Below are 26,813 nucleotides of genomic sequence, written 5' to 3'. Positions count from 1 at the left end.
TGTGACCTTAATTTGATCCTCTTGTGTGTATGCATGGCTAGTTTAATTATCACTTTTTTTTCCTACAGGACCTCTGCCTCATTCAGTGCACTCAATATTGTATTTTATCTCGCTTGTACAGTGTGTGGCCTATGTCTGATTTAGTGCACACTATCAAACCTGGCTCTGAGGACAAAAAAAATTATTTCCTCATGGGCTTTTCTATGGCACCTATTACTAGAATACAGGTGAGTCACAAAAACTCAGAGCACAATAGATATTAACCCAGTTTCACAGATAGTGGATACTTAATCTCAATCTTTGCTCAGTTCCAATTGTGGGGGCCAAACTCGACACCTATAACCTGTCAGAGTACTTCGTATTATATTAGCACTTTAGTTGTTCAAAGCACAGCTCCCATTGACTGACTTCAAATGCAGCTGAGTGCTTCCTCCTGCATGCTGCCTGGGTACCAGCAGAGGGGGTCACAGAGTACAGGAAAGACACATTCCCCCAGTTCCAGTGCCTAACCTAGAACAGGCAGGAGCATCTGTTGCAAGGAAATATCTGCCTTTGCCATGTAGTGTGAGTGGGAGGGAGCATGCTTTGGGAGGATGGCCCAGGCAGAGCCTGGTTATCAACACTAGGGGCTGAGAGAGGCTCAAACATGCTAAGCAAGGAGAGAATCTTCAGATTTTTTTTAGCAGCTAAAATGTAAGTATGAGCATGTGCTAACTGCCATTTTTGAAAGGTGTATATACAACTTGGCCACCTTTGGACAAACTTTCATAAGGATGGCAAAAGGCCCAGCCTCTGCCCAATTTAAAGTCCTTGCCCCACAGGATGGGGGCTCTAATTTTTTCAAAGAGGTCACTGGAATTTTGAAGAGTGAAAAATGTATTTTTTCCCCCCCAACTTCATTCTCTAAAACAGCTGAACCGTCTTGGTGAAATGTTCCAAAAAGATTTCAAGCTGAGGTAGATATCCAGCATGAAACATTTTAGCCTACATACTTACTGTTTGGCAAAGGATCACAATTGAAAACAAGGTCTTATAATGGGAAGTGCTGGGTAACCTGAACAGGTGCTGTTACCAGCTCTACCTATAATAACCAGAGGGCCCAGTTCTGTAAGCTTACACATGCACATAGCCCCATTGAAATGAATGGGGCTGTTTGTAAGTGAGAGTTTGAAGGACTTGGGGGAGGGATACCTCAGTAGTTTAAGCATTGGCTTGCTAAACCCAGAGTTGTGAGTTCAATCCTTGAGGGGGCTATTTAGGGATTGGGGCAAAAATTGGGGATTGGTCCTGCTTTGAGCAGGGGGCTGGACTATCCAACCATGATATTCTATGATTCTTCTACATAATTTCAGTTTAACAAAACCTACAATCTTTCTTCACACACTAATGATCAGAGAAGTGATTATTCACTTAAAAATTCATTATCTTTGCCTTCAGAGAAAGGTTCAGTGTTACCTTTTGGAACTTATGTTTTGAAGTTATAACTTACCACTAATAACTTGCTCCAACTCCATTTTGGCAGAGTCCCTGCTTCTGCACGTGAGTGAGAATGGAATTTAAGTGCTTAAATTAAAAAAAAAAAATAAAGCACAAGAAGTTAGGCCTTTTTCCTATCTTACAAGCTTGTCAGAGCGAAATCTGTATTCAATGAGTCATCTAGTAGCTATTTAATTTCTCAAAATATTCAGCTTACAGGCCAGAGAGGCTCAGTGGGATGTGAGTAGTGGGAGTAATACCCTTCATGTATATAGCCTAAAGTCCCAGAGAGAAGAGGGTGGGAAGGGGAATCCAAGGAAGCCAATATCACATCTTAGAAAGATCCAGTTCAAACTTCAGGGAGTGAAGCAGACCAGAACAGCTCAGTAACAAGAGCACGATTCTCATATATCCAGTGTGCATTGTAGGGCCAGAGGGCATTAGAAAGAGGATTTGTTCTTCTATTTGAAAATACTGTTTTAGTAAGACAGGTTTGCAGTATAATGTAGCTTAATATCCTTCCACTGTAGTGTAAGTTTTAAGCTTGTGGAAGAAAGTTTAAGATTCCATCGGATACAAATCCAAATGCCTCTAAAGTGGGTTTTTTATGCCATTTTGTAAAACAAGATTAGAAAAAATAAGCTTACATACCAGAAGAGGGAAAATTTGAAGGAACTGGTAAATTACAAAGCCAGAGAAATGGCTTAGAGATGCAGTTTTAATATAGAAATACTGCTGGAAAAAGTCATGCTGTGCTTAAAACTGAAGTCCTAAATTCAGCAGAATTCCCATTGAACTTTAGTGCATTTTTTTGCCAGAGGAAGGACTGCAGGGTTCAATACACAGTAAGGGTACAACATGCACTATAAGGTGGGTAGAAAGTTGGGTAGAGCTCAATGGCTCCATGTCTAGTTGGCAGCCGGTGTCAAGTGGAGTGCCCCAGGGGTCGGTCCTGGGGCGGGTTTTGTTCAATATCTTCATAAATGATCTGGAGGATGGTGTGGATTGCACTCTCAGCAAATTTGCGGATGATACTAAACTGGGAGGAGTGGTAGATACGCTGGAGGGCAGGGATAGGATACAGAGGGACCTAGACAAATTGGAGGATTGGGCCAAAAGAAATCTGATGAGGTTCAATAAGGATAAGTGCAGGGTCCTGCACTTAGGACGGAAGAACCCAATGCACAGCTACAGACTAGGGACCGAATGGCTAGGCAGCAGTTCTGCGGAAAAGGACCTAGGGGTTACAGTGGACGAGAAGCTGGATATGAGTCAGTAGTGTGCCCTTGTTGCCAAGAAGGCCAATGGCATTTTGGGATGTATAAGTAGGGGCATAGCGAGCAGATCGAGGGACGTGATCGTCCCCCTCTATTCGACATTGGTGAGGCCTCATCTGGAGTACTGTGTCCAGTTTTGGGCCCTACACTACAAGAAGGATGTGGATAAACTGGAAAGAGTCCAGCGAAGGGCAACACAAATTATTAGGGGTCTGGAACACATGAGTTATGAGGAGAGGCTGAGGGAACTGGGATTGTTTAGTCTGCGGAAGAGAAGAATGAGGGGGGGATTTGATAGCTGTTTTCAACTACCTGAGAGGTGGTTCCAGAGAGGATGGTTCTAGACTATTCTCAGTGGTGGAAGAGGACAGGACAAGGAGTAATGGTCTCAAGTTGCAGTGGGGGAGGTTTAGGTTGGATAGTAGGAAAAACTTTCACTAGGAGGGTGGTGAAACACTGGAATGCATTGCCTAGGGAGGTGGTGGAATCTCCTTCCTTAGAAGTTTTTAAGGTCAGGCTTGACAAAGCCCTGGCTGGGATGATTTAATTGAGGATGGGTCCTGCTTTTGAGCAGAGGGTTGGACTAGATGACCTCCTGAGGTCCCTTCCAACCCTGATATTCTATGATTCTATGAGGAATTTACTTGCAGTAACCCTTCTTCCCCTTCCACCACTTGATGTAAGAAATAAAATAGAAAAAATTCAAACTTCAGCAATGGCTCCCATGTTCATGTCAGGGTTAGGACAGTGGCTTTAACTACACTGCAGATTGTTTCTGAAGAGTTCAAAGAACAGCTGCTCAAAGCTACACAAACCAAACTCGAAGAAATCAGTATTTACTATGGAATGACTTCTGAATTGCTAATCTTAATCTGGTGAGTGTGCATCAATTTACAGAATCTTTCAAAACACTGTTGCATATCCCCCACACAAGGCTGGCCACATTTTAATCCATAGTGCATGCCACCATGCTGTTTCCTCTGCAAGTTACTCTATTTGATCTACTAAGTAATCTATACTGATGTCACTGGGCACTGACATTTGTTACAACCAAAATCATGATTGAGTGTGGCTCCTGTCCACAAGCATCTAGGCACAAAAGGATGGGTCCATGGTGTGGTGTCAGGGTAATCCTTTTTAAAATTTCTTGTCTATTACCACCCTTTAAGATTTTAAAAGGCTACTGGTAAGTTACTGTTCTCTGTTAGAAGCTCAGCTAGGGTGCCTGAAGCCTAGTCTGCACTTTGCTGATATAGCTGTACAGGGTCAGGGACTGAAATAAGCTATAACAGCAAAAGCACTTATGCCACTACAACTGTCTATACTAAGGCATTTGCAGGCATGGAAATGTCACAGAAAGTCCACAGCCTTAACAGGCACTGCTATGCGGGTAAACCTTTGTAATATAGACCTGGCCTGCTTGTCCAAACTGAGAGAAATACATGCCCATTTCAGATTTGCATTCCATAACAAAGCTGCAATGAAAGGATTTCTAGCAGCATAAGGAAGGGCTAATTCATCAGCTTTCCGTGGGAATTGTAGGCTATTAGTCCTAGCTTTTTTGTAAGACAAGCTCTTTGTAAGACTTAAATCTGGAGCCAAATTAAGCCTCAGATCGCACTGAATAAATGCCCCATAGCCTTAACATTCTTTTAAAAGGTTTATACAGTACATTAACAATGAGCACTGTGAAATCCCAGCTCTCAGCACCAAAGCGTTATTTAAGGTATGAGTTATAGACAAACTTGAAGTGGATTTTAGCTTGGCATTTCAGTAAGAGCTTAACACAAGGGTCAGAACCTCAGCTATGCCAACTGACACCAGTTAGCAGCCCTGAACTTTTTTCCCTCCTAAACAAACAGAGGTTTGTGCATTTTCTTGTAAGAGCATGGTGTGATGTGACTGTGCTTTCTGTGGATTCGGTCACAATGCAGTAGAAATGGAAGCAGCACTTCAACTGTTTTTCCCCCCCAAGGGAGAGTTTGTATAATCAAATTCACAACTTACTATATAATTTACTGTATTCAGAACTCTAAAAACACAGTCCTGGTATTAGGATAAAATTCCCCATTACAGGGTGGGGAACCAGAGCACTTAAAAAAAAAACTTCACCATTTAGATCTGTGAAAGTTGTGCTACAAATCTGAAGTGTACAATACTACGCTTACAAATACTGAGTTTTTGCAATGGTAGATGATTTGTCCAAGTACTGTCAGTAACTTTAAAAATTTAAGTCTCCTTGTTGCCAGAAAAAGCACCTACAACTGACCACAGACTGGCACCTTCAAACTGTAAAATAAACCACTCCATAGTGGAGGTTCATAGTTGTCCATATTGCACTGTCATATCCTTACTGGAAATGAAGTCATTGTGTCCACCTGTTTTAGATGATTAAAATTTGTTCTGCTATGCAAAACTGTACAGTTGTTAGCATTAACTGAAGTTCTGAAAAGATGTGGAATGTAATCTCTTCAGGGATGAATTTTTCTTCACAGTCCTTGGCTGTACAGTAACGCTTCCTTCCAATGTCTGCAATTCAAGCTATGGGAGGGGGGAAAAAGTAATACTGCATTAGAACATTGTTTTTGCAATTATCAGCTTTCAGTATTCTCAAAATAGAAGGCATGTTAAGAGAACAGTGTGATCTTTTAAACTAGGAATTTTAAGCTTGTAGCTCATAAGCTCAGTGTTGCAATTACATTAAGTAGCAATAAATTGTCAGTAAAATATACACAACTATAAAATTTTAAATGGGGATGGCTGAAGAGAAGAAATCAAGTTACAATAAAATAATGTGAAAGCTAATAGTATACTCTGAACAAAAGTAAAATAATTGTTGCTGTATGTATACTTATGTACTGTCAAACTTTTTTTAACAGATGGATTTAGCGATAATTAGTTTCAATAATAATCCAAGTGCTCATATTAGCTTATTCATACATGCAAGACTGCCGCCACTCATCCCTGTTCAAAGATCTAACAATATAAGACCCTCAGTGGATCAGTAAGATAACAAAATACAGACCAGGAGGAGTATGAACAAGTATGCCTATCATAAATGGACAAAATACACTTATGAATTTACTCGTACTTTAATCATTTACATTTATTAATTTGGAAACAGGCCTTGTCAAATGACAGGTACTTTATAGATATAGTAATACGTTTGTGTTCTAGTTCGCTATTAACTTGAAGATTTAAATAAAACTGAATATAGACATTGATTCTACTGTTTTCATTTTAATATTGAAACAAGACAGTCTGCTGTGGAATGAGAAATTACTTTGTTTCACAGAAATTTCGTACTATAGTAGGTAAGAATTGAAGGGGAATGTATGCTCTGAATTCAGTGAGTAGATATGCTAAACAAGGGCACAAAGTTGGAAAAAAGTTACTGTTCTTGGCTATACACAAAGAGAGAGAGTGCTTGCTATTCTGTCAACTCAATACTTTAGAGGTCTTGTTTAAGTACAGAATTTTTTAAAAAGAAAAGGAGGACTTGTAAAGCACTAAGCAGAACCCACTGCAAATTTAAATAAGCTCTGCCAAGGTCATAGGACCCCTCCTCTCAGCTATATTGCAAGACCTGTCCTAACTTCATACTGAATGAGTGAGCCCCTTAGTTTTCAGTTTAAACTAACTTTACTGAAAAAAAGCCCAGGTTTTACGGAAGTATTATTCATTTTTTCCCTGATTTTCACCCTACTTTTATATCAAATATATAAAAAATAACTTATTAGGAAAATGCAGTACATTGCAATAAGATATGTATCATGATAATACAATAGTCTGTGTGTATATGTAAAGCTGTTTGTAGAAGTAAGGCTATGTATTAATCTAGAAGATACACACAAACAGACATGCACGCAAGCTCTGAAGTGTGTGCACGTCTGAATGTACTGATTAATCTCACGCCCACCACAAACATTTTAAGCTGTTAGCAGTATAAGTTTAAATATCTGACACTATAATGGTAAGAAAACTAAAGTCTGTATCAGAATATGTTTCAGAACATAAAGAAGTATTCAAACCTTTTAAAAAATAAAAACAGGAGAAAAGGATGAAGTTGAGTGTATGCCCTGCAAATGGTATGGCCCAATTATTAAATGTAAGTATTTATAGGCTAGTAGTTCAAAGTCTACAACAGTGAACTGTTTATTCAAATGAAAAGTTTTATTTGGGGATTAGGGATATATTGTTTTCTTAAATTTAGAGGTGGCATTGTGTTTTGAATTCTGTTTTAGTTCTGCAGTAAATCACACTGAATTCCATTCATCAAAGCATTAATCTACTGAATACTTTCCCCCCGTCCTTCCGTCCACCAAAATAAACCCTGATATTTACCCAGAAAAATTAATAGATTTTCCACCAATTTTCACCTGTTTTGTTGTTGTAGTAATAAATTCCCAGGAAAAATTAAATAAAATAAAAACTGAAAACGAAGGGCCTTAAGAATGAAGGAGGAGGCCTTATAGTTACCACACTGGCTCTTAGCTAAGATGGTCAGAGATTCAACCCCATGCTCTGGGTGTCCCTAAAACTGACTTCTAGAAGCTCGGACTGATCATTTTATAAATTACCTTGTTCTGTTCATTCCCTCTGAAGCATCTGGCACTAGCCACTGTCCGAAGACAGGATACGGGGTTAGATGGACCATTGGTCTGACCCAGCGTGGCCTTCGTTATGTTCTCGTTCACTATGCACCATCCACAGTGCATAAGGATTTGCTGAGTTACAGTGGTAACTCCACTGCTTTTAATAGTTGTTCTGGGTTTATATTTGGAATTACAAACAGAATTGGACCAAGCATGAGGCAGGGATCTTGTCCAGCTTTCACAAGGAATGAGGCAGGTGTGCTGCATTACAACAGTAATCTTGGATCATATAATTCAAGTCCACACTGTAACACATACAAGGGAGAACAGCTGAAGTTCTGCATGTAACATCAGCTTTTCTATTTCCTGGCTTTCAAGTGCTTTACTTTGCAAAACTAACATTATCTTTCCATAATACTTTCACTGCTATTTGCCTACACACCATAAGAAAGCCAATGCCATTTTCTTGACACTGTTGTGCTCTATGAATGAATGGTCAGTGGCTCTATGCTCCCACAGCTTCATGCAGAGAAGTCAGTGGTGGAAGCAAGTGCTCCTACAAAGGATGTGCAGAAACTCTGGGGCAGGCAGTCACCAGCCCTTACATATTTCACCGCACCATCATCAGTAAGAAATAACCAATAAGCAGTTGTCTAACATTTGTTGCACACTAATTTCATAGTGCTGCAATGGGTGCAGAAAATGAGGTTACTTGCTGCACTGAAGTTACTTGCACAGAAAATACACAAATACACTACATTTTCCGTACTCCTGTATTTAGCTCCACACACACATGCAGTGCAGCCCATGTCACTCAGAATACTGGGAGGTAGTTAAAGAAAACACATACGCCAACCCCTGATTCAGCTAAATCTATTTTTTTTTACCCTAATACTCATGGTACACCTACACTTCGAGCTGGGGGAGAGAGTCCCATCTTGGGAAACATGCACACACACACTAGCTCTGACTGAGCTAGTGTGCTAAAAATAGAGCATAGTCTCAGAGGAGTGAGTGGCAGGAGGGGCTAGCCACCCCAATTATGTACCCCCCCACTACACTCAGCACATAACTCAGGGAGGCTAGTCCCACTGCTCACTCTGCCATGGCTACACTGCTATTTTTAGCATGCTAGGATGATCAGAGCTAGCATTTGTACATCTCCTCAAGCTTGGAATTATACCCCTAGCTTGAAGCATAGACAACATGCCCTAAAAGGCACCTCTCTTCCCTCAATGCCACCTTTTCTGCCAAATTTCTACTTTATACCACACCCTGCTCAGAACTAGGCTTCTTTTAGAATAAAATTACACGTTTTTTCATGGGCAGAGCTTTAAAAACAAATAAAATCATGCTTGCGCTCTGCACAAACATGAAAGGTGAACGTTTCAGGAAGCTTTAAACAACTGAGAAGGGGGGTTATTATGCACATGCCTAAGCAACTTCAGCTATTCATGGTAGCACTCCATCTATAATGCAGCTACCATACAAGGACAGGTACAGGCTGTCTGTACCCTACAGTCTATACTGAAAACTTTTGCCAGTATAGCTACGGCGGAGGTGTGATTTCCCCCCCCCGCAAATGTGATTGATATAACTATGCCAGCAAAAGCCCTAGTGTAGCAGTTACACCAGCAAAAGTGTCACTTAGCTGGTACAGCTTATTCAATCTGGGGTGCAAGCATAAGACATATTGGCAAGAATTCTTTTACCAGTATACGCGGTCTCTCCCCTATAAGAATTATAGCTGTACCAGCAAACACATTCTACTGTAGACAAAACCTACATTAAAGCTTCTCTTGGGCAATGTTCAGATACTTAGAACTATTAACCTGCCTCATGATTCAGCCAAACTGGTGTAAAGATTCTATGCAAAGTAAATAGGTGGTAAAACACTAAGAGTTATTGTAAGTGGAATGCACATCAGACCCAAGTCCAGTCCTTACACAAATAAAACTCCCTGAGATATACATTGTGAATTTTGCTTGAGGAAATTCAGAGTTAAGGTTAAACTTAAAAAGAAAAGGAGTACCTGTGGCACCTTAGAGACTAACCAATTTATTTGAGCATAAGCTTTCGTGAACTACAGCTCACTTCATCGGATGAAATCCAAATGTATTAACTATGCATTTTCATACCTGAAGGTACCCAAACAACCTTAACTCACACTGTGACACCATGGGGGGAGGGTGGAGGAAGAGATGGAATGAATGTCCTTATGTTGATTTGTCATCCCAGATTAAACTATTATATACTAAAGTATGGTTATTGCATAGTGTCACTACAGGAAGAGGTGATGGCATCTTAGCATGTTTAGATTTCTTTTTAAGTGTAACCTAAACCAAAAAGTTCTAGGGTGTTATAATGCTTGTTTTTGGAATAATTACAATATCTCTGTAATGTTTTTATACTTAAACTGTTATGTACTCAACCTTAACTGCAGTCAACTCCAGCTTACCTGGAAATTAAGACAGTATCTTCCACGGAAGAGCCATTAAGAACCCATGCATATGCTCGTTGAAAAGCTGTTTTAGGGCAGGATCGCTGCTTTTGCCAATGTCCAGAATTCCAAGTGGCAGTACAAGATCAAACATTTGCGTCCGTTAACCATACCCCTTAACTGAAAATGATTCTAGCTGCTTCATAATAAAATACTAAATAAGGATTCTTTACTCCCAACAAAGGCAGCCTGTACTCTGCGTGCTTGGGTCATTGTTTCCAACAGAAGAGATTACAAAATATGTTTTCTTTTATTGCAAGTTCAGCCCAGCTATTCAGAACCATGGGCCATTTGCCCATACAATTATGACATCCACAAAGCCATTCCTGGGCCAGTAAGTGGGCTGGGCTATGTTTCCAACAACATTCTGTCTCCAAATCCTTACTCATTCAAGAATGTTCCCACAACAGCCTCTGGGGCATCTGACTTCTAAAACCAGAACTCATGGTAGGAATTTTTAAGAGTTAGATACAGGCATGAGGGAACATGTTGGAATAATTCCAGGCAAACTCAATTTCAGTTTTAAAAGTAAGCCCAGCCTGTTGACAGTCTTAAAATGGCTTATTGGTAATTACATACTTTGTTTAGCCCCCAGTCAAGAGCGCTATATATTATGGAAAATAAAAAGCAGCCCAGGGTGTTACAGTACAAAAATAACAGAGGCTTTGTGGCTTTACAGCTGCTGAAGTAGATCTAGACCACAAGCAAAAGATTCAATCTACAGTGTCACTAATACAGACTGTGAATGGCATCATCCTTAGACTGACAATTAGAGCTTAAATTTTAAGCTCTTAGAGGAGAATTTTGACTAATGCAAGTATTACTTATATTTTAATCAAGAGGTTTATTGGAAGGCTTAACTTCAAATTAACAAGTTTATGATCCAAAATGTAACCTACGACTGAAGATTCCCTGCTTATTGTGAAATACAATAAGCATTTTGCATTTGTATTTGACCTGAAAGTAATCCTAAGTCACTTGTGTCCATTTTGTGTAAGTCTTCATCTTCATTAAAGACACAGAAACCTTTGTGTAGAGCCAGTGTAGGCATAAACAGACTAAGCAATTGCTTAGAGCCCCGAGCAGCTCAACAAGCCCCCTATTCACTTTTTATTGTGTTATGAGGGGGAGGCCCCCAAAATATTCCTGCTTAGAGCCCCCAATGGGCTAGTACTGCCTCTGTCTTTGTGAAACAGTGAAAACCAGCTTTAAGCAAACACCTCTTTTCAGAGACAAAATTGGCTCATACAAACCCTTAACATACTTATCTAGTTATCTGAGAAACTGACAGTTCTTATTTTAACTCAATAGCTCTCCCAGGCTTACGTTTCATGAAATACTATACTGTCATAGTAAGTGAATTAACAAAATAGAATTTAAAACTTTGTCAAAACAAGAAATGAAATATTTAATGAGACTTTGCTAAAATTAAGGCCTTCAGTCAGAGGAGATGCTAATAGATTATTTTCCAGTTAAATCATAATACAATATTTCCCCCAGAAGGACATACCTTACAGTTAGTTACTCCTGATCATATATTTCACATCAAATGTAGTTATATACTGTAACTAGTTCAGAATCAGCTTCTGAAAAGGAGCAGTCACTCAGGTCATCCTCCTCAAAGCAGCAGCTGCATTAATTGGGGAGAGTGAAGGAAGAATCCCAACTCTTCTGCCAACATAATTTAGGCATCTTATTTATTTTTCAGAAATATACAATACATTAAAAGAACATTTAAGGTTTCAAAATTAAGCACTCCAAAGTTAGGAAATGCCAGAAGTGAGGTTGCCTCTTGTAACATTAATGTGCTCCCCCTTGTGCATCTCTCTTTAATTAAAAAGAACAGGAAGACTTGTGGCACCTTAGAGACTAACCAATTTATTTGAGCATAAGCTTTCGTGAGCTACAGCTCACTTCATCGGATGTAGCTCATGAAAGCTTATGCTCAAATAAATTGGTTAGTCTCTAAGGTGCCACAAGTACTCCTTTTCTTTTTGCGAATACAGACTAACACAGCTGCTACTCTGAAACCTCTCTTTAATTACATGATCACATACCATTTTTCTCCCATAGGACACCTGCCTCTGTCGGTACACAGGATGGATAGTGCACTGTTAATGAGTGGGTAGTTGTTCAATATTTTATTTTCTCCTTATCGTTGAATGTGTGGCTATCGGCCGTATTTACTACACACTATTCACACCCTGCTCTGAACGCAGAATTATTAATTTTCTTGTGTGCTTTTCTATGATGCTCAGCACTATAATATCCAAATGAATCACCCGCTTTATCAATCTATCTTCACAAACCCCTGTGAGACAAGGGGCTGGTAATCATTCCCATTTTATAGATTGGGAGCAGATGCACCAAAAGATTAACATCAAAAAGTATCTATTCCTTTTGGGTGCCCAATTTGAGATGACAAAGTGCAGATTTTCCAGAGTACTTACCATGATACAGTGCTTTATATACTCAAGCACAGCTCCCATTGATTTCAGCTGCACTGCTGAGTGCTCTGCATGTCCGCTAATCAGACCACAGTGTCAAGTTGGGCACCCAGAAAAGGAATACCAGTTCATCAGTGACCACCTGTGAAAAGTTTAGTTCAAGTGATTTGCCAAGTATCACACAGTAACTCTGTGGCAGAGGCAGGAATAGAATTCAGTTCTCCACGACAACATTCAACTGCCTCAACCATGAGCCCATCCTTCCCTTTCTGCAATCCCCTACTTTATTTACTACACATCTTTCGACTTCTGCAACAAATGAAGCAGGGGTACTACAGACAATCTCCTTCACCACACAACCCTGATTCATCTCCAGAGCAGGTCCAATCTGTGTACTGAATGAGGCAGGGGTCCCGTGGGGAAAAAAAAACAACAACTAGCATCACAGAAAGGGGCTGAGTTAAGATTGCACAATCTTAATTCTGGCTTTTTCTAACTTTTGAGTGCTTGACTTTGCATAATGTTCTTTTAACATAATTTGTGTCCACTACTATTATACTATATATGCACATTTTGAAAAATAATTGATATCTTATCAATTTACACATACCACCCCCGTCAAAAAAAGAAATAGACTGGAGCCTCTTCAGGCTTGTAACCAATAGCATTTTAAACAGTAAAAGCTGTACACAGTGTCACTAGTCATATTAACCTAGGTTTTAAAAAAAGCAAACTGAAAAAAGAGAGAAATTCTATCATGTGGCATCATATTGACACGCAGGTGGTTCATCAAGAGGACTGGAACCTTTATCTCCACCACACAGACCCCTGCCCCTTGAGCTAACAGAGTAACTTATAGCAGTGGTAGGTTATCATGTGTGGACTAGAACTAGAAGGGGGAGGAGAGAAGTTTGCCAGTGGGTTTTATAGATATTTGCTGACAGCAGAGAAATTAGGAGATTCAGGACTCAGGTTCCATTCTAGGCTCTAAAGGTTCCTATGTTCTAGTGGGCAGAAAAATCTGCTTGTTTCCCTCAAGACTAACCCCTTGTGCCCCACCACCTCCAACCTATCCCTGTCCCAGTCCTGTCTCTTCCCCACCCCTGACTCCATACCATTTTCCTTATCTACCCAGTCACAGTCTCCACTTCTCAGGCTTCGATCTTGTCCCAGTCTACTTGCCCAGCCAGTCCTAGTCCCTGCCTCCAGGCTTGCAGTCTGCATCCCAGTCTCTCACTCACCTCTGCCCCAACTACTTGTTTCAAATCTCTTCCCCTTCCAGTCTGAGTTCCCTGCTCCCCAGGCTCCTTGTCTAATCTCAGGGTCTCTGACCCCATGCCTGGCTCCCTGTCCCAATTTCTTCACCCAGCCAATCTCAGCTCCCCCCACACTCCTACACTGGAACATTTCAGCCCAAGTGGTTGAAGTTTGACAACGCTGTAAGTAGCTGAAAACAGTGTCTGTCTTATAAGGGGAAATGTCTGGCAACCTTAATAACATGTGCTGTTAATGCCACCTAGAATAAAATCATCTTCATTTCAGTCAAGCAATGCAAGATAAACCTGGCTGTGAAGGGTCAGCACTCAGTAAGGTGGTAATGTAGGTCACTGTCACAGCTTAACACACCAATACTAACAGCTAGAGTTTCTTGGCACTAAATACAAAGATAAACATGCTCTCAGTACTGAGAAGTTATTCTGTCTTTGGCCTGTTGCTGGAGCCAAGGCTGCCAGATGTATCCCTCTAAAACAGAAGTAGTAATGGATCTCCCGCTCATAAAGTGCATTACATTAGGAGGCTTTTGATTGATTAAAAAGGGCTATCAATTTAAACTGAACATTAAATGATCCAGGTCAAGGGAATCTCAAACTGAAAGAGCCAGGATTAACAGAAGTAGGATCTTGAAAATTTCCTCTGTCAAATCAAACCTGTCACTGACAGTATTGCTCTTCCCATCCCCTTCTCTAAAATGGTAGCTCTCTTTCAAGTTTAATGCAAGTGGCAAACCAACATTTAATACAGCATGTGGCTCTATTCTGAAAAATGATTATGGGTAAGTCTACACAGGGATAAAAGACCCGCAGCACAGCCATGGCGGTCAGCTGACTTGGGTTTGCAGGGCTAAAAACCATGTAGATGGTCACCCTCGAGTTTGAGCTCTGGGACCCTCCACCCTCTCAGGTCCCAGAGATTGGGCTCCAGCTAGAACATCTACACAGCAATTTTTCAACCTTGAGCCATAACCCCAGAAGCCCAAGTCAGCTGATCCAGACAGCCATGGGTTTTTTTAGGACGCACCCTATTTCAAAATAGCACCTACTATACTTACTGTCCCTAACAGCCAGCTTTAGTGACAAGTTTTTAATTCTTTATATTCTTGTTAGGCTTACAAAGCCAATGCATCTCAGAAAATATTCTGTTTATTTTTAGCATAATTTTTCCCCCTTCTGAAATATAGTTCCATTGCATCAAGTTTGCATAAGTGTCTGAGGGCACAGATTTGGCCTGCTAAAACTTTTAGTGTTGATATCTGAGAAAAGGAAAGAACTTAGTTTGACTCTGGGCCTTTCTTTGAACTTGCAGGGTTGACGGGGGAAAAATAATCTTTAACTGTTCAGTGAACACATGCAATATGAAAACCATTAAGAAATGAGAAAGTCCACTGTCATTTAACCCTTCTCAGAGGAAATCAGTATCATAAATTTGTACATCTTTGCATTTATCAGGAAAAATATAAAAATACTACTGAACTATTAAGAGAGTTTCCTCTGTACTTGAAATACACCAGCATATTGCATGAATTTCTACAACTACCACCTGAATATTGATCTATGAAGTGCCAAACTAAAACAAAGTAAAACGAGGGGTAAATATTGCTGTCATTGGAGTTTCATCATTTACACAAATGTGTATCAGTACAGCAAATCATACAGTACCCTAGATTGTCAGTTTAAATGTGCAGATACAGTAACTCCTCACTTAAAGTCGTCCCGGTTAACGTTGTTATGTTGCTGATCAATTAGGGAACATGCTCCTTTAAAGTTGTGCAATGCTCCACTCTTACGTTGTTTGGCTGCCTGCTTTCTCCACAGCTGGCAGCCTCCCTACACCCACCCCTACCCCCCAGCGCCTCCCGCCCGCCAGCAGACCCCACAGATCAGTGCCGTCCCCCTCCTCCCGCCCCCGGCAATCAGCTGACTTGCAGTGTTTAGAAAGGAGGGGAGTGAGGGGGAGCCTGCACACCAAGTCCTCGCTCCTCCCTCCAAAACGCCACAAGCCAGCTGATTGCTGCGGGGGCGAGGGGGGGGGGAGGGAGTGAGGACTTGGTGGGCAGGCTCCCCCTGCCTCCCGAATGTGGCAATCATCTGGCTTGCGGTGTTTTGGAGGGAGGGAGGGAGGAGCGAGGACTTGGCCCACAGGCTCCCCCTGCCTCCCGAATGCGGCAAGCCAGCTGATTGCCCCAGGCAGGAGGGAGGAGCGAGGACTCAGCTCATGGCAATCAGCTGGCTTGCGGCATTTAGAAGGGAGGGGGAGCCTGTGGGCCAAGTCCTCGCTCCTCCTACCTCCCTCCAAAACACCGCAAGCCAGATGATTGCCGTGGGCAGGAGGTGCGCAGAATCCTTTGGAAAAAAAATATTTCCCTGGAACCTAACTCCCCCATTTACATTAATTCTTATGGGGAAATTGGATTTGCTTAACATCGTTTCACTTAAAGTCACATTTTTCAGGAACATAACTACAACGTTAAGTGAGGAGTTACTGTATATTGATTGTGTTAATGCATATGAATCAGAGCCTAGATCTGAAGTCTCAGATTTGGAGTAAATAAGTATAAGGTAATATTTTACCAACAGTTATACTGCTTGAGTTCCTACATATCTGAAGACAACTGCATGACAGCTAATCATTAAAGCAGATGATACAAATTATCCTTTGAACATTTATCAGTTTTGTTCCCGTTTTCCCATGAAATTGTATATATAAGCTGTTAATGCATTACATATGATGTAATGCAAGTATGTTGTTCCAAATCTCAGCCTAAACTGCTAAAATCTCATGAATTTGGCACTGATCTCTCCCTTCTAAGCCTGTGGAGTTTAAATCAGTGATGAAAAGTGTTTATGGTGCCACCCCTCCATCTTAGCGATCAATTATACTTTTTGTTAAACCATACCATTCACTAGAATTGGGATTTTGCTTTTTTTAAAAAAATGAAAGTAAAATCTCTCCTATGAAGAGCTAAAATGGTGCAAAACAAAGTGTCTCAGCAGTAATTCTCAGCTGTTCTCAGAATGCAATTATCTGTAGCTTCCCACCATCTCACTTTCAGCAAGATCCACTTCTACTTAATTCGAAAGTTCTCAAATACTAAAACTCTACAGCGCTAGTCCCAATTTAAGCTTTGTTCTTAATCCCCTAAATCAGAGTAGATAAATATCAATATTCTTTGTTAGCTGACACTATATTTTTGTGCTCCACACTCAATAGGTAAGTTTTCAGACTAAGCAGGGTATGTTGCAAACAGGTTGAAAGACACAATACATCTTCAAGGGAAAAATTCACCGCATTAAATGCATCGATGATGAAGTTTTCAAAAGCACTTTAAGTGATTTAGGGCCCAGATTTTTAGAAGTATTTAGGGATTGCTTCACTGAGCATTGCAATGCCTAACTTATGAGTCTATGTCTCATTGGAAGTCAATGATACTAAGGGTCCTAAATGCCTATGTTGTTTTTGAAAATGAGAGTTCAGATCCTAACTCAGTTAGGCATTGCAACACTGAGTGGAGCAATGCCCAAATACCTTTAAAATCTAGTGCACAAGTCTTATGGTCTTTGAATGTGACTTGTACTCTTAAGACCTAGATGCTTTTGAAAATCCCACTCTCAAGATTTTGAGCTCTACAAACTTTCTTCAATTATGTATATTGCCTAGTATTGGGTTCAGGACATTTAGAGTAATTGACATTAAAAACAGAAATGTGGAATGTTAACAGCTCATGTAGTTATACTGCAGAAATCTTGCAGGACAGACTTTCACAGTGGAGGAAAAAAAAAAACTACAAAAAGAATACATAAATACTCAGATAAAGTGTAAGGACAGGAAAATACATTTAAACTGATCACTAATAAAATAAGGAGCAGTGGTGTTAATGAACAAATTCAGCTGAGGATGTAGAAAGGACTTCAATATTGAGGACAAGTCAGACACCTGACAAATTTATCTATGCCAAACTCAATAGGTATTTGAGTGAAAATTAAACAGTTTCTGAAAGATATCTATTTTTCTATTGGATGCAACAGGTTAAGCTGGATCACTAGGCAGATTATGCTTCAGTTTTAGTCATAGTGACTTTAGAGAATGTGAAATTTTATGTTTTCATTCACAACAGTAGCATAGCACTCTGCTCACTGATCCTGATCCTGCAAGGTGCTGAGCACAGTCAATTGCCCCAGGAGAACTGAGTATTCTGATACTGCAAGGTGAAGATCCCTGGTTGAATTTGTTACAAGTGACTCAGCCCAAAATTGCTGAGGTTTTTGATGGAAAGACAGAAATCCTTTTTGACCTTTCAATATGCAATAAAGTCTTACCAGTTTCTGCTCAAGCACATCAGTACAAGTTAGGTAGGGTATATACATGGACAAGTTTTAGAGTGAGGTGACCTAATATGGGTACTGTTCCTCTAATAAAAGGTAAAATATTACTTAAGAACCAATTTCTGTTTGCACACTCTATGCAACCTGACTGCAATAAGGCTGCACGAGAACACAGAAATGGCCCTCAGGCTATAAAATAGGTCATTTCAGTACAAAAACAGTAAAAAGGAAACTCAAAACATGCTTGACAGAGTGAAATTAAATAATTTCTCAAGAACATTTTTAGGATATATTCTCCCTTAGAAGCATGCTTCTGCCAATAATACTAGTGTTAAGATTAGATCTTCCCCTGCAAAAGTGTATTAAGTAATTCTTTCCAGTGCAACATACCAGTCACGAAAACGGTCTACAATGTAATTAATTCAAATGCTCTTTCAGTAACAGTAACTGTAAAAGATTTCTTTTGAACTGCCTTTATTTTCATCACTTTACATGTATAGTTTTATTCTTGATCCAGGATTATCCCCGATTTGAAGTTCACGGTCTTATTTTGTATCTGAGGGTTACATATAAATGCGAGTATAACCTTGAATGCCCTTGAAGCTTTGTCTAAATGCCATCAGATTAAAAAAAGGAAGAGTCTAACAATTTAAGGATCCAATTCTCTGAAATACAACTTCCCTCCCCTTCCCCCAAATGAAAATATACCCTAGTATGCAAGTTCCAAAAAGTTCAACTGAAACCAGTATCTTTAAACTCAAACTGAATCCTAAAAATGTTAAACAAACTTCAGGGTAGGTAGAACTTGCCAAGATTGGTTTGTCTTAACCTTGTTAGGAAATATCTGTAAATTGTTTGGGTGCAAATTTACCAGCTGAGAGGATGTTATTGTTGGGATAGGATGTGAGGGACAGAATCCCGTGCACTGCTGCACCCTGTGTCAGGCAGGAAGTTAGGAAAGTAAAATGTTATTTCGATTAATGCAGAGAACCAAAGTTGAAATATCAAGTATCCACTTTTCATTCTCAGAAGTTTTTACAAGATAGCCAGAAGAATGTGAGAGTCACACTAGATATGACAAACCAATTTTAAAACATTCCTACATTAGGAATTTTGTAAAGAGAATTTAAGAGTTCCGATTAAACAAACATCTTCAAACCCCTTGCTGTTGCCAACTGCTTACTCCACTCCTGTGATCACCATCTACAGTACTAGAGACAAATACAAGGAAGTGGAAATAGCTCTCCTTCCCTTGACTTCATGCGTCTCCCACATACAGTATTAGCAGTGCTGTACTATAATCCATATAGAGAAAGATTATCTCCAGCCCAGTCACTAGGTTATTGGGTGAGTGTGAATGGAAGCAAAGCCCTTCTCAGGTGAAGACACTTTTCTCCATTGTAAACTTGCACCCCAAGCAGTTAAAAGGTCTGTTGGGCTTTATAAAACTTAATATAGAATATAAATTAAAGGCTTAACCTGTTGTGTGTTCTTATGAAAATAGTTTAAATTCTACTTAACATTTGTAGTCTTAAGGAATCATATGATAAAAGAAACATTAAAACCTTATATTAAAATTAGGATTTAAAAAAATGAAGATATGACTTGTTTAGGATGTATATTTATTCTTTGCATTTCTCTTAATTTAAGCAATGAAAAGAATCAAAGGAGTTACATTTTTGAATACTTCAGTTTCATACGATCTGGGATGTTTAATAATTGTTCCCATGTGAACTTTTAAAAATTCTAGAAACATTGGTTAGCTTTAGGTTTTTAATAAGAGCCTGCTTTTACAAGATGTAGATGTAAGGATAAATTAGGGTTGACATCCTCCCTTCAATGTACAATGCTTTCTAATTCCAAAGAACCATGAAGTGGCACTTACTTACTAGTTTTCACTATCCAAGACAAATGAAAAACAAGAAAATTGGGATAAGTTATTATAAAGCTTTTTCAGTTTTAACTTAAGATGCTACTTTTACCAGAAGTAAGGAGAGTATTAGTTTACTTCGACTGGGATCTCTCAGTTGACGGTGTGCCTTTAACATCAAATGTGGTCCAATCACAAATCCATCAAGAAAAAGTCTCAAGAGGAAGGAGTGAAAGTACCAATTCTTGGAACAGTTTAGGACTAGGTTTGCTAAAGCCCTAGGGAACAGAGATCTAACTAGATCTGCTCCCATCAGATTTGGGGAGGGTACACTATAATGTCTTCCTGCATCCCAACTCTTTTGCTTGTAGTCTAGGGATGTTACATCCCTAACCCAACTGCTACATTTTTCTGACCAATATAAAGTTGCAGAATGAGCTTTCACTTTATTAAAAAAAAAAAAAAAAAAAAAGTTTACAACTCTGTTGCAAAAATAACCTTGCAAGGATGGACAGAAATATTGCTCCTGGCCTGAAACAACAGCATTGTAGGAAGTGTAACTGTCCCTATTAATCTCAACAGTGCACTAACTCTGAAGCTTAACAGTGTTCTGGCCTCATTGGAGTGTGTGCAGTTAGGTGTGTGACAGTCCCAAAGTCAGTGGGGAGTGAAGTCCAGTGTGAATGGAGAGTAACTTCATAACCCTGGCCCACTTATCTTAATTAAAATCTAACCCAGTTCTCAACACAGTGAGGGGGGGACACCCTCCTCCAGCTCAAAATGCACTAAGGATGAAATCTTGGCCCCACTACAGTCAACGGCTACTCTTTGAGGTGGTGGTGTCATTTCCATTTCGGGGAGCCAGACCCACACTAGCTCTGACTGAACTTGGGCACTAAAAACATAAGTGTAGTCAGGATGGGCACCCAACAGTCGCAGGAGCTGGCTGCTTAAGTATGAGCAGGTAGGATCTTACTCCAGCGGCCAAGCTATCCCACCACTTGCATGGCCACAGCTATGGGTATGTCTACACATTAAAGAAAAACCCACAAGTGGCCCACTGTAGCTGACTGGGGCTTATGAGGCTGTTTCATTGCTATGTAGACTCAGGTTCCGGGATGCTCCAACCCCACAGGGTCCTTGAGCCCTGGGCTCTTACCCAAGGCCATACATCTACACAGCAATGAAACAGCTCCCTACCCCGGGAGTTAGCTGGCCTGTGTCTAGTTGCTGTGTAGACCTCATCAGTTCAATCAGAGCTAGCGAAGGTGTTTGGCCTCCTGCCAGAAGTTACACCTCCATCTCCAAGTGCAGAGGTGCCCAATGGTGAAAGTCCCACGGACTTCAACAGAGACAGGCTTTCACCCCCACCCCTTTCCTATCCCTAGGAGCGGGATTCCACCTGTCCTCCTCTCCCCTCTCTCAAGGGGAGGCTGCTGCATTATTGCCCGGGCCCTGTAGGTAGAAAGATGGGGGAGGCGTGTTACCTGCATGTCCCGTCCAGGAGGCGGCCGCTACCTGCTGCCCCCCTCCCGGGCTGCGCCGCCGGGCTCGGCGCTGGGCGGGTAGGACAAGAGGCTCATAGCTTCGCCGCAGGCGGCCTCCACCTGGCGCACCTGCTCCCGGCTGAGCCGCTCCCGCCAGGCGTGGATGGCCTCCCGCGCGTCCCGGGCGGAGATGAGGAAGGGCCGGTCGGAGGAGTAGGCGGCGCCGCGGGTCATGTTGAGCACGAAGCTCTCCATGGCGGGCGGCACGGGCAGGCCGGCGAAGCGCAGCAGGCGGCGCAGCTGGGCGCGGGGCTCCAGCACCAGGTCCTCGTAGCGCAGCTGGGTGTAGCGGCGGCGCAGCCAGGCCGGGGCGCGGCGGGAGGAGAGCAGGTCGCGGAGCCAGGCCTGGCAGATCACCTCCAGCGCGCCGCTCAGGAAGAACTCGGCCCGGTGCTGCTGCGCCCGCATCCCGCCGCCCAGCGCGGCCGCGGGCAGGCGCTGCCGGCGGGGGAGCCCCCGGGGCTCGGCGCGGTGCCGGCTCCGCAGCACCTGGATGCTCTCCCGCAGCAGCGCCTGCTTGGCCTTGAGGCGGGAGTTGTGCACGGCGCGGGGGTCGCGGAAGAGCTGGATGACCCGCAGGTTGAGGCCGGGCTCCCGCAGCAGCGGCAGCAGCGCGCCCAGCTCCAGCAGCCGCACGTCCTTGATCACCACCACCGGGTACTTGCGGCACTCGGCCTCCAGCTCCCGCAGCCCGCGCGGCGGGCAGCTCCGCTCGCAGGCGGCGCCGTCGATCAGGCCGATCTCGTGGCGCGGCCGGGGCGCGGCCGGGCAGAGCGGGGCCGAGCAGATCACCTTGTTCGTCCGCCAGCCGAAGAGCCCGGCCGTGGTGAGGTTGCCGCCGCCGCCGCCGCCCAGGGCCGGCGGGTCCCGGGGCGCGGGCGGGGCGGCGTAGAGGCGCAGCACGGAGAAGTCGCAGCGGAAGAGCGAGCGGAGCATGTCGCGCAGGGCGCCCTGCAGGCTGAGCGCGTCCGCCGGGTACAGGGCCTGCCACAGGTGCCACATGGGCTCGTACAGGTAGAAGACGTCCGGGTGCTGGTTGAAGAGCTCCCCCAGGAAGGAGGAGCCCGTGCGCCAGGTGGCGTGCAGGTAGATGTGCCGCTTCCCGCCGCCGGCCTCGCTCCCCTCAGCCGTCGCCCTCTTGCCCTCCGGCGGCGTCTGCTCCCCCTCGCCCTCCTCCTCCTCCTCCCAGCCCCACTCGCCCAGCGCCTCCTGCAGGCTCGGGCAGCGGGGCTGCAGCGGCGCCTCGCCCGCCCCTCGCCCCCGCCCGGCCCCGTAGTCCTGCACGTAGGGCACCAGGAGCAGCAGCAGCAGCGTGTAGAGCGCCAGCAGCAGGGCGAGGCGGCGGTGCTGCCCGCGCCACCGCCACCGCCGCCCCTTCATCGCCCCGCCGCGCTCTGCTGCCGGGCAGCGGCGTCTGCAGCTAGCCGCCGCCGCCAGGAGAGTCCTGCCCGTTGGAAGGCGCACAAACTTGGAGGACGGCGGCGGCGGGGTGTTGGCTCCGTGGGTCCCTCCCCGTCTGGAAAAACACGCCCACGTGCCGGAGACTCCGCGGCTAGAACAGCAAAAGAGGCCGCTGCCCCCGCCTTCCTTCCCCATAGCCAGCTGTTGAAGCTCCCCGCAGACCGACAACTGCCCCTGCTGGCTGAGGAGCCGCCTCGTCCTACCTATCTGGGGCTCAGAGACTGCAGCCTTCACTGGCCTCTTTCTAGAACCAGCCCAGGGGTGCTGTCTTGAAGTGGTTTCACTCATCTGCAGGGAGGGTTTATAATTTTGTTCGGTGACTTTCAGCACCACCACTATACAAATTGTGCCAATGACACTGAACCTGCCCCTTCTTCTGCATCTCTACCCAGTAGAGAGCGAGCATTGGTGGCCTTTTTACTAGTGAGAGGGGTGAGGCTCTATCAATGAACCCAGAGAGAGAGAGGACTCACACACTCACCAGAAATGATTTTGGAAGGCCCAGGGGTCCTGCAGAAAGGTGCAGGGTTGATTTAAAACCTTCACAAAAATGGAATGCAAACCCTTTTTCTGATACAAAATTGATACCCTTAGAGTAGTGATGGGCCTAATCTGGAACCTCAGATCCAAATCTACTGCAAACTTGGGGAAAGTTCCGATCCTGAGACAAGCTTTCTAGCTCACACAATCCTCTACACAGGATGTACAGAAGAAGGTGGGGGGGGGGGCAGGTATTTAAAATAATATTTCTATCTGAAAATTGAATAATTATTGTTACAAGTAAACAACTACATGATTATATCCTAATAGAGGAGAAACATCTTTTTCGAGCTTGTTGAACTTGTTTCATACGCTACACTGGGGGGAGCTCACTTGCCTCCCTTAGGCCCTGCAAGGGAACGTTTATTCCAGGAACAGCAATCAAAGAGATGAGACTGAAGAGGCAGTGGGTAGGCATGTGGTCTTAGGAACAGGAAGGGCATATTGATCTCTAGTAATGTTGCTCTTGTGCTGCCCACTCCGGAGACCTTCTAAACCTTAGTAGAAGCTCAGGAACCCCCCACCCCCCTTCAAATTGTAAAGGGATTTAGTTTTATTTTTAGGAAGTAGCACTGGATGCACAGCAGGTAAGAATATGTCCAAAAGACTGCAAAAATATTTCAGATTTGGTATGGGGGGGGGGTGTTAAATCTTAAGAGAAAAAATTTGCTACCATTATTGCAGTTCCAGAATTTTTCACTTAAGGATAGTTTGACATGAACTGTTGGTGTAAAGACCATGGTCCTGATTGCAGAGGTAAAGATTCTGCACTAGCAGATTCCAGTGCAGGATCTGGGCCCAAGTGAGAAATGAATGTTGTGCTTTGATTCACATCCATTAACCTTATTGGATTTGGACTGGGGAGAGAAAAGAGGGCACTCCAGCCCTGCTGGAAAAAAAAACACCTATCAAATGAATTTATAGGGGAAAACAATTTGTGTCACTTCTACAAGGGCTAACTTTTGCCCTGGAGATTGACTACTCATTTGAAACATTTGTATAAAGGTCTTCTCCTTTCTTCCTTCCTGCAATTACTTCTGTTATGGTCTCTCTAATGTTAACTCTCTATAACTCAGGTTGTCCAAAATCCAGCTGTTCATTTCATTTAGGCCCTGATCATGAAACGTCTTCTGTACCGGTAGACCCTTTACTGAAGTCAATGTGATTCAATATGAACAGAGGGGTCTACCTCCATGGAACAGTTTTGCAGGATTAGGGGCTTATTTTTGAGGAGTGTGGTTGCTACATTTTATTAAATAAACCAATTTTCAAGAATTTCCATTTATTCACAGAGGCAAGATCAAAAGGCACTTGAAGTGATAAATTCATTTTGTGGCTGCTGTAACAAAGAACATTTACAGCCTGAAACCTTAGCTTTACTCTGATTACATTTCGATGCTATGACAGGTAATTTCTCCTACTTCATCAGCAGTTGAAAATGGATGCATAACACACTAGTTAATAAAAATGGATTATACCATTAAATTAATGAAAAAAGAAAAAGGAGGACTTGTGGCACCTTAGAGACTAACCAATTTATTTGAGCATGAGCTTTCGTGAGCTACAGCTCACTTCATCGGATGCATACCGTGGAAACTGCAGCAGACTTTATATATACACAGAGAATATGAAACAATACCTCCTCCCACCCCACTGTCCTGCTGGTAATAGCTTATCTAAAGTGATCATCAGGTTGGGCCATTTCCAGCACAAATCCAGGTTTTCTCACCCTCCACCCCCCCACACAAATTCACTCGGGGGGGGTGGAGGGTGAGAAAACCTGGATTTGTGCTGGAAATGGCCCAACCTGATGATCACTTTAGATAAGCTATTACCAGCAGGACAGTGGGGTGGGAGGAGGTATTGTTTCATATTCTCTGTGTATATATAAAGTCTGCTGCAGTTTCCACGGTATGCATCCGATGAAGTGAGCTGTAGCTCACGAAAGCTCATGCTCAAATAAATTGGTTAGTCTCTAAGGTGCCACAAGTCCTCCTTTTCTTTTTGCGAATACAGACTAACACGGCTGTTACTCTGAAACCTGTCATTAAATTAATGAGGTACTAATTAACAAATTAATGAATAATGTGGGATACAATGTTTACAATTATTCTGTGTTTGTTGACAGTTGCAGCTACCATTTTAAAATTGATGAACCTTATATTTTCTGTCCTTGGGCTCATTCCCTGCCACCATCAAATACCCTAATATTTGTCCCTTGTTGACACCTCCCCATAAAGCATGGTAGATCTTCCAAAGCTGCCTACCACCATTTGGTATAGCCCCCTCTGGCTAATTGACACCTTGATACTTCAGTTCCCTTTCTCATGGTCCATCTCTTCTCTCTCTAATAAAACAAACTCATTTGACTAATTGAGTCTGTTTCTTCATGTATCCTGGTCTCTGAAATGTAGTTATTGTTCCCCTCTTCCTGACTGTCTTAACACTTAGCAGATATTGCATCAGATTCTACTGTGTGATACACATGTATCACCTCTGCAATCAGCAACATTACACCCATATACTGACAGCAGAGTTTGACCCATTATATAGATATTATAAACAACTTTATATATAAACTGTAATCTGCTATGAAGTATTCTGTCTGCTTCTGGAGGAATTACATTAAACAAAATTATTACACTTTGTGTGTGTGTGTGTGTGTATAATATGTGATTAACAAAACTATTAAGAAGTGGAGTCAAACAAACAACACATGCTTTTGTTCTGTCAGTGAGACAGAAGTTTGGTCCCCAGCAGCCTTCCCCTGACCTGTATCAGGAAAGTGTTAAAGTGGTAACATCTTACACTTTTAAGGAGTGTTGAGTGACAGGACTGCCGCAAACAAGACTTTGCAGACCACTAAACAAGATGGGGGGGGGTGGGGGGTTGAGGGCAGTGTTCAAGAGGGAGTCCGTTGGCTACATGCATTCCGCTGTTTTTATTTGTTATTATTGCTGAGTTTAATAAACCCTATGGGTACAATCATGGCCCAAATGAAATCAATGTGAGTTTTTTGCCATTGATTTCAGTGTGACCAGGATTTCACCCTAGATTACAATAACCTACAAATAAAAAAAAAAAAGTAGTATGAGGGAGTGATAACTATAATACAGACCAGTTGGAACTATTGAACCCTAGAGTGAGGACACAGTATGTAAGCCCATCTGGCATGCCGAAGTGACATCTGTGGGTTAATTGTCCTCTGTGATATGAATGTGCAAAAGAATCCTATTAAACAGGATTTAGGAAGCTTGACATCTCAAGAGGTGATTCAGAGAAATATAAACATGACCAGGTAAATACCAGGTTGCAGGGTTTACATTCCACTAAGACAAATACCAGTGTTGACAGAGCGAGCAGAGCTGTAAGAGCTATCCAGACAGTTTAGACAGATGAGATCTGAACATACTACACATGTAGCTGAAAACATTTAGCATTTGATTGGTTTCTAAAACAAGCATCATAGTTGGAGAGCTGTGTATGAAGACTATCAACCT

At 42.6% G+C, this 26,813-nt stretch overlaps 1 protein-coding gene across 1 annotated transcript; it reads right to left on the bottom strand.

Annotated features, from left to right (window-relative positions):
• Nucleotides 1-2,699: 2,699 nt before the first annotated feature.
• On the bottom strand, nucleotides 2,700-24,835 carry CHST7 (carbohydrate sulfotransferase 7). Its single transcript, XM_084616879.1, has 2 exons — nucleotides 21,253-24,835; nucleotides 2,700-5,294 (listed from the first exon to the last, which is right to left on the bottom strand). The coding sequence occupies exon 1, from the start codon at nucleotides 23,059-23,061 to the stop codon at nucleotides 21,280-21,282; it is 1,782 nt and encodes a 593-aa protein (XP_084473005.1). The 5' UTR covers nucleotides 23,062-24,835; the 3' UTR covers nucleotides 2,700-5,294; nucleotides 21,253-21,279.
• Nucleotides 24,836-26,813: the final 1,978 nt, after the last annotated feature.

The sequence above is a fragment of the Lepidochelys olivacea genome (assembly GCF_965140295.1).
Source record: "Lepidochelys olivacea isolate rLepOli2 genome assembly, chromosome: 1".
NCBI classification, from domain to species: Eukaryota; Metazoa; Chordata; order Testudines; family Cheloniidae; genus Lepidochelys; species Lepidochelys olivacea.
Note: the sequence above shows the minus strand (reverse complement) of the source record. Positions and strands in the feature narration are given on the sequence as shown.